The sequence below is a fragment of the Rattus norvegicus genome, chromosome 2 (assembly GCF_021556685.1).
Source record: "Rattus norvegicus strain SHRSP/BbbUtx chromosome 2, alternate assembly SHRSP_T2T, whole genome shotgun sequence".
NCBI lineage: Eukaryota > Metazoa > Chordata > Mammalia > Rodentia > Muridae > Rattus > Rattus norvegicus.
Genome location: NC_141535.1, coordinates 192,265,214 through 192,284,499, shown reverse-complemented (window position 1 = coordinate 192,284,499; position 19,286 = coordinate 192,265,214). Strand labels below are relative to the sequence as shown.

General features: G+C 47.7%; 1 protein-coding gene across 3 annotated transcripts in view; it reads right to left on the bottom strand.

The window, feature by feature from the left end:
* The window catches only part of Tspan2 (tetraspanin 2), a 57,285-nt gene extending 43,037 nt beyond the window's left edge, over window positions 1-14,248 (bottom strand). For 2 of the 3 annotated variants that reach the window (XR_015668516.1, XR_015668514.1), the window contains exon 1: window positions 14,110-14,248. Coding sequence is in view for 1 of the 3 variants with exons in the window: in NM_022589.2 (NP_072111.1) it covers window positions 14,110-14,178 (69 nt within the window). In the remaining 2 variants the exon portion in view is untranslated. 3 annotated transcript variants of the gene reach the window in all.
* Between the last annotated feature and the right edge of the window lie 5,038 nt (window positions 14,249-19,286).

Sequence of the window (19,286 nt, the reverse complement as noted above, 5' to 3'; positions counted from 1 at the left end):
CCTATGTAGTGACCGATACCCTGCCCCTGCCTAGGGTTTTTTTTTTTTTTTCTATTTTGAGTTTCCATGGAAAATCTGAAAACTGTATGCTATGTGGCTCGTGGAGAGGCTGAGTAGCTGGCGCAGGCAGTGGCTGGGCAGGCTGGCTGCTGGAAGAGTCATCACTGGGCTTCCTGAGGCTGAAGGCTGTTACAGGCTCTATGTCTTAGCTGACAACTCTATATGTCAGTCCCAGGGCTGTCCCAACCACAGGCCCTCAGGCTCCAGCTAAGGTGCTCTCCCTACAAACACCACTTGGATATTGCTGTATCAATCAATTAACACTTATTTACAGGGTACCTTGTGAGTGCAAAGCACTATGGGAAAATCAGCAGAGATGTACAAATCATATCCTGCCTTTGCCAGCTCTTCTGGTTACTGTTGGGCAGCCTTTCACCGGACAGTGAGGATCGACTGCCATCTGTAAAGGGGAGAGCACCCACAGATGCTGGCAGCAGACCAGAGGTGTAAGAAGGGAAAACCCAGTCAGGTTAGGCTAGAGGCCTTTCAGGCAGGCTCCTTCTCTCTGATGGGGCAGCCTGCAAGAGACTGGAGCTGCCCTTGGGAGGTTACCTGGCTGTATATATGAGAGAGGACTTTCCGCCTCTTCATTCTGTTTCCCAGGGCCAATTCCCTGCGTGGCTGGTTTCTTCAGAACTATGCAGGCCTGCCTTTGGTGAGGGGGAGTAGGTGGCTGAGTTCTACCAGCTGGCTACTCCCAAGGAGAGTAACTAAGGGTTTCCAGCCCTCAGAGAGGACACTAATTGGATAATTCATGGGGCAGCTGAAAAAAACCAGCTCAGCTGTCTTTTGAAAGACTTTTTACATTTTTTAAAAGTGCAGGCTGGCATGGAAACATGAGATGAAATCATGCTATGGCCTAATAGTGTTTATCTTTGAAGGGTGGAATTACAGGTGACGTTTTCCTTCCATCTTCTAAGGTCTCTACATTAATTATGCATTAGCTTTGGAGAAAGCATTGCATACCGGTCTTTATGTCCAATATGGGAAAATGGAGGGTCTTCCTGTTCTGTGCTTAAGTCAGGAAGGAGCCAGCTTTGGGGCTCTGGCTGCTATGCACAGAGAGGAGTACTGTCTTTGGTCAAACCTGTCCCTAGAAATGCCTGGGGCTGCCTGGGTGGAGTCTGCCCAGTGAACCTCACAGGCTTTCCTACTTTGCCGTCTCTCTGGTGCCTTAATGGAAAGGCAGTTTCCAAACACAGAGCAAAATCTATTGACAGAGGCCCTGGGCCTAAACCAGCAGCCACCACACAGAGTATGGAGAGGCTGACTGGTCTCAGGGACAACCCTACCACGAGATCACATTTTTGGAATCTCTGAACACAAACTCTAATTTATTGCTGTCTGGATCATCCTCCCAGACAGAATCCATCCGTCCAATTCTGGCACAGATGTGTTTGAGGCATAATGGAAAATGAAAAGAGAGGTTGCAATTTAGAGCCACTGGGCAATGGGGAAAAAATCCACCCTTGCTCATCCAATCCCCCAACCCCAAACCACATAGACACGGCTTTCCTCTCTCGGTCAAGGAAACTATGGCTTAGTGGAGTGTCATCATGGAGTGGCAGGGAATCCTCCCAGAATGCTGTGGGCTGTTAGGGATGTGTGGGTGAGGAGTGTTCCAGGGCCAGAACAGTCTCTGCTTTGGAAGGAGGCGCAGCAGCCACTGTGTAGCTCTTCGGTCCTTCTGCATGCTCTAGACCTGTCAGGTCAGGAGATGCTACTTTTGCTGCACTTGGGTCGGTGAACCATACACTGGAAACTTTTTCACGGGGGGGCAAGAGAAATCACGCTATCCCCTAGTCACACTAGCCAAGGAAGCAAGTCTACTTGTTACTGTGGGCATTCCCTACAGCAGAGGATGCTCTGACCCAGCACTCAAGGCAAACTTTCAGGCCTCCTTAGTCAAAAGCTTTAACGTCCCCTGCAATGCTTTTAATTTTGGCCCATTCTGCTTTTAATATCGACATTCTGTACTGATACTCAGGGAAAGCTGAAGCAAGCAAGAAATGGGCAAGTGCTCCTTCTCCATTCTCTTCTTGCCCCCAGTTTTACCTCCCTTCACTTCTTTTCTTCTTCCATGCATATTTGGTAATAGTCAACCATGGTCCAACCCAGGCCAGGCCCTGTGCTCCACGTTGGAGACGTGTAGGACATCCACATAAAGCGAGCCGTGCAATAAGATGTAGGCTGTGTGCGGAGGGGGAGGAGTGCACATTATCAAGGGAGGGCACAGGGCACCGGCAGGTGGCAGTCATCCTCGTTCTGATAAACGCCTTGAAGAACGAGTCATATTTCACAGAGCAGCAAAGAATTAGTGGGATGAGGAAACCTGAGGCAGAAGGAACTGCACAGGGGAAAGAGCCATTTCTACCCTCCATCCACGCTATGCTGACAAAGAGGCCAGCACTGGGGAATACATTGTGTCATCATCACAGGAGTGTGGGGGCAGCCATGGCTCATGGTTTCTGCTTAGCCTACATCGTCCTGGGAGGAGAGATAGGAACTCAGCTCTCCTGACTGAGTGAGCAGGAGCCTGAATGTGCTTGGCTGCCAAACACAGTGAGCAGCCCCAGAGAAATGCTCAGGAGAGCCACAGAGAGGACGCCAAGGGACGGCAAAGACTCGAGGGCCAGTGAGAATCGCTATAGTCAGAGAACACTGCTGAGGGCTGCTCTGCTTCTAGGGTAGACATTACTTCCAGCATCCCTAGGAGAATTGGAGAAAAAACACCACTGCTCTTGCAGAAATGGACTTTTCTTCTTATATTCATTCGTCCATTTTGTATGGAAGGGGGACCATGCATGTGCCACAGCACGTATGTAGACGTCAAAGGACGATGTGTGGGAGTCCGTAGTCTCCTGCCACCATGTGGGTCCTGGGGATTGAACTCAGATCATGAGACTTGGTTGCAAACACCCTCACCTGCTGCAGCACCTCACTGGCCCTGGAACGGACTTCTCATACAATGGGGTGAGCTCCATGGTAACGACTAAGAGCAAGTTAATTAAAAATACTAAAAACAACCAGGGCAGTGGTGGTGTACACCTTCAATGTCAGCACACGTGAGACAGAGGCAGGGGGACCTTTGTGAGGCAGAGGCCAGCCTGGTCTATAGAATGAGTCCTGGACCAGCCAGAGCTGCATAGCAAGACTCTGTCTTAAATAGGAACAAGAAAATCAAAAGGAAGGAAGGAAATGCTATAAAATAGGGTAGGTTTGGGGAACACAGGTGAACCAACAGCATAAAATAAAAGGGGGAAGGTGACTAGAACACCTCAAGGACCAGATGGGGCCCCAGAAGCCATCACCGAACAGGACAATCACAGACATTCTCTGTGGGCAAGTTATTCCAACAGCTACCAATGAGCTAGAGAGTTTGCCGGACACAGAACACTGTCCCGGTGTCTTTAGAGAAGAAGTTTATGGTCTCAATCCCAGGGGCAAAAAGGATGGAAGACAGATTCAAAGTCTTTTGAAGCAAAAAAGATGGACAGAAAGTTCCTATCAGTAGCATCTCTCTGTAGAACACAAGCCCTTCAAAACAGCTCATGCAGGTCAATTGTATTTTACAGGTTCAATTGTTCTCTCTCTCTCTCTCTCTCTCTCTCTCTCTCTCTCTCTCTCTCTCTTGTTCTGAATTGCAAACAAGGAAGGTTCATCCAGCTGCCACAGTATTGAGATCAGAATACAAATACTACTCCCTATGTGGGTTTCCCAGCATGCACAGCCTTCCCCTCCTGACACAGCCACCTGCATGACAAGGAGCATATGCATGCTGCTACTCAGCTCTCTGCTGAAGAGACCCAGTAGAGAGGATCCTTTCAGGCCCCAAAGCATCCCCAGCAGGAGTTATAGCCAAGCATGAGTGTTTACACCCAGGTGGGAGACAACGGAAGGGGCCTCAATGCCTGAGTCAGGCTCCCTGTCTTCTCTCATGTGGTGACATCTGTTTTTGCTGTTTCGTGAGCCAGAATGTTCTTCTGCACTGCCCACAGAAGGCTGACTCCCCCTTCCTCTCAGGTCACTTCCTTGGGGAAGCCTGTCCTGGCCTAGATATGCGTGTTGTGTCGTTTCATAGCTCACATAACTATTGCTATTTAAATGTTTCTGGGATTGAAAGGCCCGAGATCTGTGAGAGCTCTCAGTTGTTGGCTGCTAAGTGTTTCCTCTCTGCCTTGTAGGACCGGCTGAGGTGGGGCAGGGGAGCAGAGGCGCCAGTCATTCAGTTGTGAAATGAACTGTTTTCTCCTTAAACCCACATTCAGAAAGCTCCCCTCAGCATGATGGTTCTTGAAGCTAGGACCTTGCTAGGTATGTGTGTGCTGGTAATCAGTGCTAGAAAACTATGCTGGAGGTGCTCGGCTTCCCCACAGGAAAAGAAGACACACATCTGCACTGGCTGCCAGGTTCCCTTAGCTTCAGGGCTGTGTGCTGGAACCACTCACGCTCACAAAAAGTAAAGCTGCATGCACGGCCTCCTAGGCAAGGCTTGCACACTCCATATGGCTACCACAACACACAGACATGCTGCCCCTCAAGGAAAGACGAACAAAACCAGCCCTATGTTCTTGCTTCACCATAGCAAAAGCTGTGCACACAAACCCGGCTCATCGCTCTTCTCCATTTTGGGATGAAGCCACATAAAGTTGAAAATGAGGCTTCTATTCTAGAGTCTCCATTAACTGCTTTCAAGCTAATACTTGCTCATGGTGGCAACGCATGCCCCGGATGGAGTCATAATGAGCACTCGTGATTCCTGATCCGATTGAAGCCCCATTATGCCTCAGCTTTGCGGCAGGCAGATGTCACAAGCTCATTTGCTTTGGAAGATGACACTAATTTGTTCAAAGTGGAAAACCGGCTCCCAAGACTTTCATCGAGTTATACAGCGAAAGCAAGGCCAGGATTCAGACAGTACTTTATCAAGAGCAAGGATTATTATTCTTTAACCAGAAAAAACCTACAAGGGCTGAATAGCATCTGACATTCACATCAAATGGCCTCACAGGAACCTGGTTGCTCTGTCCTTGACATCGGGACCAGGTATAGACTAGGAAGAAGAACTGCTGTGACAACAGATGCTGACCAGGTTGTTTGGAAGTGGCTGATAGCTTCTGTGTCTCCAGTGTGATTTGCCCTCTATTCCTTCATAAAGGCAAGCTTGTGCTTCCTTCAGGTAAGAGCATGTTTTCTATCTATCTATCTATCTATCTATCTATCTATCTATCTATCTATCTATCTATCAATCATCCATCTGTCTGTCCATCTGCCCATCTATTCATCCATTCATCCATCTATTCATTCAATTATTTGGTGTGCTTGAGTGTATGTATGGGCGCATATGTGGACTGCATATGTAGGGGAGAATTGGCCCTCATCTCCCCCATGTGGATGGAGCTCAGGGTATTAGGCTTAGTAGCAAGCCTCTTTACCCACTAAGCCATCCTGTGAGCATGCTTCATGGTGACTCAGTGTTTATTCTCTGTGTTGCAATTCAAACTTTGATAGGATCAAAAGTGGTTTGTTCTCTAGAAAGAACACTTGACTGCGTTTGTGATAAACACGCCCTTTTCTGTTTGTTGAAATTGTTATGACGTGAACTTGAGTGGGCCAGCTGACTTTGTTGAGAAGTGGATCACAAGTGGTGTGGGGAACCTGGGGAAAGAAGCTGGGTGGGAGCGAGGGCACTGAGGACCTATTACTATCTGTGGACACTGCAGGGGTGTGTGTTTATCCAGTGCATGGACACAATGCCTTCTGGTTGACAGTTGGGGAAAGAGGAGATTAGGGAGGAGCAAAAATTTGGAGGAAGAAGATGGTCTCCTACATTTCCCTATCCAGCAAAACAAAGACCCAGGCCACTGACACTGATCTTAGCAACCATGGTGACTGATGTCAGATCTTGACTATACTGAGCTTTACAGAAGCTGAGGGTAGACACTAAATGATATTAACTGATACTTGTGTGTTCGTATAGCATTCAAAGAGGCTGAGAGGATGACTTTGGAAAAAAATAAGTAGGATTCCTTTTTTTTAAAGATCTATGTTCCTATTTTTTCTGTTACTATCTTTAGCTGTGTGTTTGTTTGTCTATGTGTACACTTGAGCACAGGCTAAAGTATGCATATGGGCTCTTGTCCACTTGAGTGCAGATGCCCGCAGAGGCCAGAAGAGAGTGTCAGACTGGAGTTCCAAGCAGTAGAACCTTTACCAATGTGAACACTGGGAACCAGGGGCCGTCTGCAAGAGCAGCACTAACTGCTGAGCCATCCCTCCAGTTCCAATGACCAGGACTCTTAAATAGCGACTGGTATTAGTGCGCTTTAGCCAGGTTCCCATGGTTATGGTGAGAAACGGTAGCAGAAAGTAAATGCTGTGAGTAGAATTTGTACTGGGACAAGCAGAAACACATTGTTGCGAGAAAGTTCCCTTGGATGAACTACAGTAGACACCACAAGACCTAGGTTGTCATTCTCTAGACATTTTCTTACACCTGCTTTGAGGTCACCAAGGCGCTGTGCCAGTCCCTGCCAGGATGAAGGATACATCATGCAGTTTTCTACACAACCTTCCCCAACTCTTGCCCCACAACTTAGGGCTATAACCTCCTGTTCAATACCAGGTACACTTGCTTGAGTGTGAAATACATGTGCGTGTGTACACACACACACACACACACACACACACACACACATGCTGTCTTTCCATTCACTTTTCCTATAAAGAGCAGACCTCGGTACACTTTAGGAACACTTGCTTTTCTAGAAATGTTCTCTTTTGAGTGTTCAGTCCAAATAATGAAGCCAATAGACAGGATGGCGGACACGCCCACCTACACACATACAGAAGAGATGGAGACAGGGCGTCTAGGTAGGTGGGTGTAGTCAGACTCTGTCCAGAACCTGGACAAGACACTAAATTTCTCTACCCCTCGGCTTACCTGTCTACAGGGGTAGGGAAGGAAAGTGCCTTCTGAGAGAGCAAGCTGGCTCGGCTATGTGCTTAGAGCTGGGAGTGCTTGCCCACTGGCCTTTCTATGTTGGTGGATGCACTGTTCCACTCGAACTGAAAGCATGATCTTCAGGAAACCTCCCCCTCCAGGCCGATGCATTAGCTGTCTGCCTCTGCCTTCTATACTTTTCATATCCTGCTTTTTCTGACAGTTGGACCTCCCCTCAGCTTTTAAAATAATACCAGAAAACTGGTGCCCTTTACAGAGGCAACGACTCCATTTCTTTAATTTAGTTTATTTAAGACCTAGTAAGAGAAAAGATGAAAATGTAGTTTTGAGACAAAGAATAATTAGACTGGAGTTGTCTAATAGAATTTTCTTCAATACATAGATACAACTAAACATACACACATATGCACACAGACACAGACACACACAAACACACACAAACACACACACAGAGAGAGGGGGGGGAGAGAGAGAGAGAGAGAGAGAGAGAGAGAGAGAGAGAGAGAGAGAGAGAGAGAGATTTCTCAGCGTTATAAACATTTGCCGTCTGTGCTGTCCTGTATTGTAGACACTTGGTACCAGTAGTTACTGAGTCCTTGGAATGCGGTAGATGGCACTGAGGGCAAGAATGTTACATTTCATTTTAAGACTAAACAGCCCCATGTGTTCAGTAGCATGGCCACCATATTGGATGAGCAGGTGCAGAAGTCACTTCCAGGCTCATCCTAGCTCCCTGTCAGTCTGGGGACTCAGAAAGGCTGAGGACAAAGATGTGGGAGCCCTAGCTGGAGACCCAGCTCCGCTGCCTGGAGCGGAGGCCTGGGCAAGTCTCTGTGTCTCTCTTCCCTCTGGTGCTTCACAGGGCGTGACGAGGACTGAAGGGGCTAACACAAGGCTGTGTTCACAAGAGCAGTACCTCTGGGCTTACACTTAGGCAGGGCTATTATCCTTTAAGCCCCTGATCCTGAAATTAATTTTTAAAATGGTTTCTTGAAAAAAAACCCCTCACCTCTCCATGTATCTTTTCTCAATTTCCTTCTTACTTTACCTGCCTTTAGGGGATCAGTCGGGATCCTTACCCTTCTCCTGTTTCAGCCACCGGTTGGGGTGTTTTAGGTACCTCTTTGTCCCAGCATTTCTAAAATGTTTCAAAACTGAACCCGACACTGGCTACAATCTAATCATAGACAATGCATTTTCCAAGCCAGCAGAAGTCTGGTTTGGTTTTGTTTAGATAGGGTCTTACTTACTTACTTACTTACTTACAAGAACTAGGTAATCCTTCTGCCTCAGCCTTCTGCACGCTAGGATATAGGTGGGAGCCACCATCCCTGACTCTAGTGGTTTTTCATTTCATTTTGTGTGTGCGTGAATGTGTGTGTGCCTGGTGCCTATACATGCACAGGCCAAAGGATTACAGAGGTGTGCTATTATTTCTTATTCCTCTGAGGCAAGGCCTCTCATTGGACAGCAGCTAGCAAGCCCCAGTGATCTTCCTGTCTTACCCCCACACAGTGATGGGTGACAGGAGCATGTTCAGCTTTTTACACTGGCTCTGGGGACTGGAGCTTGGGTCCTCCTGCAGCAACCACACTGACCCACTGAGCCATCTCCCAGTCCTCTGATATATTTCCGTATACATCGTATTCCACATCCCAATACATCGATAATGTGAAAAGGTGGGAAATGAGAAAACCTTGGGCATCCTAGCGACTGTGCCTTTCAAATTCCATGCTTGTAAAATTGGGGCTAATTAAAGTATCGTGACAATTAAAACTATAAAGACTGTGAAGAGAGGGGTCACTAATAATTCATTATCAGATGAGATCTTGCATGTGGAAGCATTTCGTAGCCCAAAACTTCATAAGCATGTTAATTTGCATTGTTGATTTTTCTTTTAATGAAAGCTGAGGATGGTGAGACAGGCAGACCAACGTCCTCCTGTTCATCTGTGAAGTATGCTCCGGCCTGCCGGACATTCACACTTTCCACCTTCCTCCATCTTTTAGACCCCTCACACAGTTTGCTTCAATCAGGGCAGGGCCATTTGCTTTAAGAAGGAGAACAAGCCTGTTGTGAAGGTCCTGTCAATGTTAGGACTGGAGGATAGAGGTTACCCAGAGATACTCCAGATGGGCGAGCTAGAGTAACACTGTGAGATGTACCTTGTGAGGGTGATTCTGGGACTACCAAGGATTAGTGTCGAAGAACCCTTAAGACAATAATGGTAATGTGGTATCTGGAAAAGCCTCCAGACAAGTCCTGAAGAAGAGCTACCCTGCCATCCAGAAACAAGGGCCCTTGAGCTCTTGAGACTGCATCTCAAACAAGCATCCTCAAAGTGTCTTTAGAGCACCAGTGCCAGTCTCTCCAGGGGGCTTGTTATAGGTGCAGACCTACTAAGTCTGACTATATAATGGAATAGGTTCTCATGTATTAACACTCATATCATACTAGGAGAGGCCTGGACCACCAAAGCCTGTACTAGCTCCTTCCCCTGGCCTCTATCTGGTAGCACAGAAGCACGGCAGGCACCTAGCAGTTCTCCACAGGAACTTTTAACTAGAATCCTGTTGAGTCTTTCACATGCCAGGGGATCAGAGAGAGGATGCTGGGTCATAACAGTCCTAGCGTTCAAGGGGCAAAGACCAGAGAAGGGATGAGCTATTAGCAAAGACAACATGGCGGCCAGGTAAAGGGTTTTAATCTTTCAATCACGGTTTAGGATGTCAGGCTATAGCAAGCATCTAGCACTTGTTTGCTGAGTGAATGGATCATAGAGGGAAGACTCCATGCCTTTCAGAAGCCGTAAAACTCCAGTAAAGTAGACTGGTTGGATGTAGGGCACGTGTGTGCTCCCTCTTACCTTAAGGAACTTCCTGAGTTATCGGTCCTGTCTTCCCACCTGCGCCTCTATTGTTTGAATCCCACCATCACTAACTGAACTTAGGTTACTAAGCATGTGTCTCATGCATGCTGGATTCTTACTGCACATGCATTAACATTTTTATCTACATAAAGATCACAAAAGTGACTTGCATACAACTTTACTATGCTCCTTTTACAAACAAGAAAATGGAGGCTCAAAGAGATCAAACAGCTGAACCCAGTTCCCAGGGCAGCGAGACCTAGAGAGCTAGGAATAAACTCCAGCAGGCTGGTACCACACTCCACCGTTCATGCTTTAGTTCTCTGGGTTTGAATGGCCGTAGCGCATACACGTGCCTAAGGTCTACCGTGGCACTAGGACCACAGCTCTGGCCATGCTGTGCCCTCTGCTCCCCCATCATCTCTAGGTCCCTCTGGTGCATGCTAGGAGAGGCTGGCCAATGTGTCCGTCTTCTCACTTTAGTAGAAATCAGCAGTGCAGGCTATGAATGGACAGCAGGCTGTCCTAGAGACTCCAGAGGCTCTTTCTCCACCTCCTGCACCATCCTTTCTAACACGTGGCTGCTCTCTAGTTGCTGTCTGAGATGTGTGGGACAGAGCAGGAACCGTAAGCTTTGAGTCAAACAGCATTCATGCCTAAGCCAAAGAGACAAGGCTTTTCCGAAGCACCTCGGAGGCATCACCAAGTGAGAATCTGAAGTTACATCACTCATGGTGAGCAGAAAGGACAGCACCTTCCCACATGCCATATATGGCATGTAACTTTCAACCAGGAACAGCCTTGCTTCCTGTTGGAGGCAACCCTGAGCAGCCCAGAGCAGCACAATGATAGGAAAAAGCTGAGCAGACAACAATAAACCAAGGAATAAACAGTGCCTGGGCTTTTCTTCCAACCAACATATGTGGCCGGGTGGGTTGTAGTGTTTTGTTTGTATTGCTATGCAACAGAGGGGAAGGAAAAACAGGTGATTTCAACACAGTCAGGACTATACTGAGGAGTGTTGTGATCGTAGATCCTAAAGTCAGACCTGGCAGACGCAGGGCAGACACCCCCATGAATACAGTAAGGTTGAAGACTGGGCTTTACTTTGGTTTTAAAGCACTCATAACTCAATGTGAGTCCAGCTGGGCTTCTGTGCCAGTTCTGAGAGATCTGATTGAAGGTTCAGAAAACCAGAGGCACAGCGGAGGGGACTGGCAAGCAGCTGCCAGGAGAAGGTTCCAAATCTCCCTCGCAGACCACAAAACACACTCTACAGCCTCCGTGACTGTCTTCTGGCCAACTTCTGGCAGGACAGGAAGGACTGTCATGGGTGTAGGGGGGTGGGGATCCTGGACCTCAAAAGGGAAGACATCTATAGGTGCTCAAGGATAGTTGCACAGCTGAAGGTCACCTTCCAAGGAACACTCCCCAGTCAGAAACAAAACAAAACAAAACCCATTAGAAGCCAAGGCAGAACTTCTGTGGAACTGGATTCTATATGAATAACTATCTCATGCAATTCCCCAAGCTGCTGGCTCTCTGTTTCAGTTCGTCCCTTCACTTTATCAGGAAAGCTGAGTGTACCTGCTGCTCACCCATGGCCTACCTTCTCTCAGGGAGCCACTGGGTCCTCTTAGCTCTCTCCTGGACTCAGTCTATGAGAGTAAAGTTCAACATCTCAACAATGAACAGGTTCAGCTATGCCAGCTCTCCTGATAAAGTTGACAGTTGACGTCTTAAAGTCAGGACAGCTGTTCACATCCAGGTGTCTAACCTGAGAATTCATTAATTCACATAATAAAGAGTTACTCAGCACCTCCTGTGCTGGATACCATTCTAGGTGCTAGGGAAATGGCTGTGAAAACAACAGAAAAAAATTCCTGCTCTCAGGGAGTAGGCAATTTTAGTGTGTGGGGGGAAACAGCCAAGTATGAGTTAAGAGGCTAATGGACAGCTGTCCACCAAAGAAGTCACATGCAAACCCACTTAGATACACAGATACTGTTTGCCAACAGTAAGGATACCAGGAGAAAGACAGTTATTAGTTAGTGAATGCTTCCTGTGCGCTAGGCAGTTAATAACAAAAATAACAAGTAACTTCGAGCCCCTACTATGTAGGACTGGCTTGGGTTACTCCACACATTTCTTTCAAATCCTCAGCACAACTCTGACCCTCCAATTGTACAGATAGGAAGCTAATCCCAGGGTATAACTAGCTGGCAATGGCACACCTCCTCGTCCAAGCACAATGCTTTAGATCTCTGCACTGAGGCCTCAAGGTTTTGCCACTCAGACGGCTCACAATCCTTTGCTCTGCTCCTTATCTGGTGGCTTCCCTTTGCCCATCCTCCCAGGTTGTTTAGGCTCCTTACTGGTACTGGGATTGCTTCTCTGAACTCTATATTTAGGTCTCATATAGAAAAAGCCATTTCCAATCTCAGTGACAGGCACTCAGACGTCACTGGAGTGCTACTTCCTCCCTGTGCTTAGGACCCGGGTGTGAAACTTATCACTTGGTCACCCTGCCTCACTTTGTTCTTGTTGTTTAGTATGGGCTGTTCTCTTAGACGCAGGAGCAGCTTTGGGAACATCTATCTAGTAGTTGTTTAATAGTAGTTCTGAAACATGCCTGTGGATGTTAAGTTACCTGGATGCTGTTGACCCAGAAGCCACATTCTAGGGACAGCTGGGTAACTGAACCTCCCACAGGATGAAGATGGATGAGGTAGCATTTGAGTTCTGTCTCTGCCACTCAGAGCTGTGGGACCCACTGCAAGGGTCTGATGAGTCTGTGGAAGCTGGCACAAAATGTGCGCTAAACCCAGCCCGAGAGACCTCCCTCTGTGACTCACACAAAAGTTTGATGTTGTAAGCAGTGAGAGTGATGGGTGCTACTGCAGCATCACACCCATCACTAACAGCCTTTGAAACTAAGCCAGACTTCTAAAAACAATACAGCACAAGGGCACTCAGAAAGACGGTCTTCTTGGACTGCCATGGATACAAATGCCAAGTTGTACAGAGCCTGTGTGTATTTTTAAAATACAGGGATGTCCCCAGGTACCTCCTCCAAACTGTCCACTGCCGACCATTGCTGGTCATGGCCACGTGGTCTCTGAATTGCTTAGAGTTGCTGGAGTTACGAAGGCTTCAGAGTTGGTAGTCACAAGTGGAACCCATCGTTCAATAATTTATTACTTATTGTCCATACAACCTCCTCAGAGCAGATGGGACAACATCTCTGCCAGCCCAGTAGTTTCAAAGCATCCCAAAGCATCTCTGCTCCCGCTCTCACCCACTTCCCCTGAAGCAAGATTCGTGTCTTCCCTCAGGGTCTGAGCAGCTACACTGGTTGGCATTCTCTTACTGGAAGGCCAATAGGGACTGTGCAGAATGAACCTCTGACAGTTCCCAGGGCTTGGGAGAGAGTATTCCAGAGATGTTCCACCCCTAACTATGCCCTACTAACACAGGAGACGGGCTTGTCTCTATGCATCTCTACCCGGGGAATGCTGCCAGGTCTACGCCACCCTGCAAAGTTGAATGAGATCATTTCAGGAGTACTGATTGTCCGCAGGGACCCTGGGGGATGTTGCTGCCATTCCAAACCCTCTCCATTTTTCAACCCATCATAAAATAGCACCCACCACTGCCCACACAGCAGTACCCTCCCCTAATGACCAAGAAAAGGACGATCCTCCCCCACTCCTTCAATTTTCTCTACTGTCCATTATTTTCGCAACAAATCACTAGAGCCAGGCGGCGTGTCCGCACACTCTTGGGATGAGGCGCCACCCCAGGCAGCCCCACGATAGGGATTTCCCTCCTAGCACCTTGGCTCGGCCGCCTCCGGGCTCCCCAGAGAAAGCAGTGGGAGAAGTGGGTGTGTGTGTACAGCAGGATGCAGGGAGCACGGGCCGCCAGGCCCCCAGCCCTCAGGATGTGGGAGCCGGCTAGGTTCCTGCACCTGGCGCCACCCGCCAGGCGATGCCGCCGAAGATGATGGCTCCTTTCAGGAGGAGCATCGCACCGTATCTCCTCACCACCTCTGGTAGCTCAAGCTTCTCTGTGTCCTCTCCACCTCCATCTGTCCCCTCCCTCTTTGTCTCCTTAGCGCCTCTGAACATCCAGCCCTCTTCCACGGCCCAACTCTATTGCGGTCACCTCCCCGGGGACCCTGGCCCCCTAACCAGCCCGCCGGTTCGGGTCTCACCCAGAACAGCAGGTTGAAGCCGAGCAGCAAATACTTGATGCACCGCAGGCCCCCGCGAAAACGCCCCATGCTGCGACCCCGGCGGCGGGCTCCGGATTCCCCAGGCCCGCGCCGAGCCCGGGAAGCGGCGGGCGCCGGCGGGAGGGGCGGGGCGGGTTGAGAGGGGCGTGACCTGTAGGCGTGGTCTGCGGGCGGGATCTGGACGCGAGCAGCCAGCTAGCTGTGGCTGGGGCTCCCTGGGGTGGAAATCCCGGTCCCACGCACCCGCTCCGACCCTTGGAGGTAGCACCGCCTTCGTCCACGCCGGTGGGCTTGGGCTCCTGTAGCTATCCAAGCATTTGTGCTCCCACCCGAGACGCGGGGTCCATTTAATCAGTGTTGGGTGCCCACACTCCCTTGAGGCCCTCGATGATGGTTGAAGTTATCCTGGGTGTCTATGGAAACCTAGGAAGGTGACTTCAGATAGTAGAGATAAGTAGGACCGGTGAAGCCGGTAGAGACTCGGTGGTGAGGCGCCAGGCAGAGGGTCCAGGGCTGCAGTTAAGCAGAGTCCTGCAAGCGCCCAGGCCGCTGGCGGGCGGAGGCCGCTGCTGGGGACCCTCCCTCCTGCCGTTGCGTTCCTAGAGGATTGTTACCTTAATAGGCAAGAACTGGGAGTAGGCGCGCCAGGCGGTGGCCCTGAGCCCTGACACCGCTTCCCATCCTGCCCAGTCCAGCCCACCAGGTCAGGGAAAGGGAGTCAAATCTCTCACTCATATCCTGCTAGATTTGACAAACTGGGGGCCTTGAAAGAAGTCCAAATTCTCAGGAACTAGACTATGTAGATCGGGGAAAGGGGGCAAGTTCTGTTTTGTTTTGTTTTTATTAAGCTAGGCGATTGGTGAAGAGTCGGGCACCCACTTCAGTTGACTAAGTGTCTACAATATGTAGTGTCAGACGGCACGGGGGAGAAAGGAAAGTGTAAAATCAGGGAGCTTGTGCATTAATTTAGCAACACTCTAAGTGCCAATTATAGGCCAGGCATAGTAGCAAGCCCTAGGCACAGCGAGAACGAGGCTAGCTATCACATTTTTACTGGAGGGCACAGATCCCTAAGGAAATATTGGGTTGAGGTGAGCTGGGTGTTCTAGGTGCTGGGCAGGAGCCTGGCCTCTGCCTTGACTAAGGAAGGCTTTTCAAGAAGAGTGGACCTCATCCTGGTTTGTACCATAGGTGCCAGTAGAGAGAGCAGGGGGTTGGTGAGGGGGTCAGGGGAGGAAGGTGAAGGGAGAGGAGAGGAGGTGCAGCATAGCCTGGGAGTAGGAGTCAGGGAGATGGCCAAGGCAAGGGGAGTCAGGGGCATCAGAACAAATCTCAGAGGGCAGGTACCTGACTAATGTGCCACACTACCCCACTATCCTGGGGCCTCTTTTTCCCATCTCAGTATGGCGATTGTAGTACCTGCTTCAAAATAGTCATGGAGATTAAGGAGTTAATATATGTAAAGCGACCAGGTCAGTGAGGGACATGAAGCATGATATAAAAGGTGGCATTATCAACCACCATTCATTCAATATTTACCATGTTACCATCAGGCATCTCTCTGTCTTTGAAAAGCTAGTGAATTTTACTTATGAAAATGAGAAGGAAAATGAAAGTGCTGCTTCTGGTAGTAGCAGTGAGGTGAGACAAAGAGGGAAGTCATTAGGTATGCAGAGGCGAAGCCCTGGTTTCAGTTACACTTGCTGCTCTCCATCACCTCTGTTTTGCTTTGAAAGAGGAACTAAATGAGTGGTCTCTACTATCCAGCAGGCTTTAGTAAATCAACTGAGGGAACAGTGATATTATACTGTTGTGTTATATTGTTGAATTTTATGTCTGTAATATTTACAGATTATATATTCCGTAGTCTCTGGGAACAGAACTTCTATTATGATATATCATAAATCCATTGTTCTTCCACCCTGTAAACCTTATGCATTTACTAGAAATGTTTCATTGCATGCCTAATGTGACACTTTTAGATCTGCAGTACATACTCAACCCATATCTTAGTAACTTTTTCTGTTTCTGTGATAAATTAGCAGAGGAGGAACCAGCTTACGGTACAAGTATACAGCCCATCACCTCAGCAGGAACTTGAGGCAAGCTGGCCACACTGTATTCACTGCCAAGAACCAGAGAGCTATGAATGCTTGGGTTCAGAGCAGGATCTCACCCTAGGGAATGTGCCACCCACAGTGGGCAGGTCTCACCCCAATTAACCTAACCAAGTTACTCCCTCACTTGCATGACTAGAGCCTTGTCTCCCAGTTGATTCTAGATCTCATCAAAGTTTTGATTGAAATTAATCATAAAAGCTCCTCTTCACAAAGTTAGATCTTAGGCTGCTTAGTGGGACTAGCTTAAGATAAGGGTGAGTCACTACTTCCCACCTTAAGGCAATCCTTTCCTGACAGCATTTTCAACATATGGTGCTGGTTCAACTGGAGGTCAGCATGTAGAAGAATGCAGATCGATCCATGCTTATCACCCTGTTCAAAGCTTAAGTCCAAGTGGATCAAGGACCTCCACATCAAACCAGATACACTCAAACTAATAGAAGAAAAAGTGGGCAAGAGTCTTGAACACATGGGCTCTCGGGAAAATTTCCTGAACAAAACACCAATGGCTTATGCTCTAAGATCAAGAATCAACAAATGGGACCTCATAAAACTACAAAGCTTCTGTAAGGCAAAGGACACTGTCATTAGGACAAAAAGGCAACCAACAGATTGGGAAAAGATCTTTCCAATCCTGCATCTGATATAGGGCTAATATCCAATATATACAAAGAACTCAAGAAGTTAGACTCCAGAGAGCCAAATAACCCTATTAAATATGGGGTACAGAGCTAAATAAAACATTCTCAGCTGAGGAATATCAAATGGCTGAGAAGCACCTAAAGAAATGTTCAACATCCTTAGTCATCAGGGAAATGCAAATCAAAACAACCCTGAGATTCCACTTCATACCAGTCAGAAAAGATAAGATAAAAAAAAATCAGGCAACAGCAGATGCTGGCGAGGATGTGGAGAAAGAGGAACACTCCTCCATTGTTGGTGGGATTGCAAACTGGTACAACCATTCTGGAAATCAGTCTGGAGGTTCCTCAGAAAATTGGACATTGAACTATCTGACAACCCAGCTATACCACTCCTGGGCATATACCCAAAAGATGTTCCAACATATAAAAAAGACACGTGCTCCACTATGTTCATAGCAGCCTTATTTATAATAGCCAGAGCTGGAAAGAACCCAGATGCCCTTCAACAGAGGAATGGATTCAGAAAATGCGGTACATCTACACAATGGAATACTACTCAGCTATCAAAAACAATGACTTTATGAAATTCATAGGCAAATGGATTGAATTAGAAAATATCATCCTGAATGAGGTGAATCACAGAAAAACACACATGAGTATGCACTCACTGATAAGTGAATATTAGCCCAAAAGCTTGAATTACCCAAGATGCAATCCACAGACCACATGAAGCTCAAGAAGAAGGATGACCAAAAATGCAGATGCTTCCACTCCTTCTTAAAGGGGGAACAAAAATATTCACAGGAGGGGATATGAAGGGAAAGTTTAGAGCAGAGACTGAAGGAATGGCCATTCATAGCCTGCCCCACATGTGGCCTATATATAAACAGCCACCAAAACTAGATAAGATGGATGAAACTAAGCAGTGCATGCTGACAGGAACTGGATATAGATCTCCCCTGAGAGACACCACCAGAGCGTTTCAAATACAGAGGCAAACCACTGAACTGAGAACAGGACCCCCATTGGAGGAATTAGAGAAAGGACTGAAAGAGCTGAAGGGGCTTGCAGCCCCATATGAACAACAATGCCAACCAACCAGAGCTTCCAGGGACTAAACCACTACCACAGACTATACATGGAATGACCCATGGCTCCAAATGCATATGTAGCAGAGGATGGCCTTGTTGGGCACCAGTGGAAGGGGAAGCCCTTGGTCCTGCCAAGGTTGGACCCCTAGTGCAGGGGAATGTCGGGAGGGAAGTGATAAAGGGGGTGGAATGGGAGGCACCCTTATGGGGGAGAGGGAGTGTATGGGGGCCTATGACAGAAAACTGGGAAAGGGCATAACATTTGATGTGTAAATAAAGAAATATATGCAATAAAAAAGAACCTATAAAAAGGAAGAAAGAAAGAAAGCTTTAGAAAGAGAGAAAGAAAGGAAGAAAGAAAGAAAAGGCAATCCTTTCCCCCTTGTAGTTCAGAAAACAAAAGACAGGTGTTGAAGCTAGTGGGAGGGAGTGGTAGCTCCTGGAAATCCTGGTCTCTCGTCTCACTGTTGTTGGATCTTTTACTTGAGTTGTATCCTTGTTGACACCAGCCTGGGGACAGACCCAACACTGGGGACAACAAGCAGAATGTTGAAAAGCTCTATAGACTATAGATGGCATTACTACAATTCCAAAACCACGTTTGACTAGTTTTTAGACAACTCCTTCTCTGTCCCTCTGTCCATCTGTCTGTCTGTGTGTGTGTGCGTGCATGTGTGCATGTGTGTGTGTGTGTGTGTTTGTGCACGCGTGCGCATGCACAGGTTGCCTCAGAGGCTGGAGAGACTGTCAGATCCCTGAAAGCTGGAGTTATAGATGGTTGGAAGTCATCTGACATGACAGTAGGAACAGAGTCCACGTCCAGTGGAAGTGCAGGAAGCACTCTAAACCACTAGCCACTTCTCCAGTTATACTTTAGCTTTTAATATATGTGTGTATCATGTGTCATTGTAGCCTAGAGCATCCTAGCTAATGACACATTTTAAGATCTATTATTATATTCAAGTGAAGGATACATTAAATGTCACAACCAAGACATTAGCCTTTAAACTAATTGCCAGTGCTATTATGCTATAATGCTATGTGTGCAAAAATGATTATGGAAAATATTTCCTCTAGCCAATCCCCTGCAACATTTTATTATGAGTATTTTCAGACATACAACAAAGTCGAAATATCAGGCAGCAAATGCCATATTATCATCACGTAGATTCCCCAGTAAACATCCCGTTTTCCATACTTATCCGTACTTCTTACTTAGCTGTCTGATTGCTTTTCTTGTTGTTGTTTTTTCAAGACAGGGTTTCTCCGTGTAGCCCTGGCTGCCTAGTAACTCACTCTGT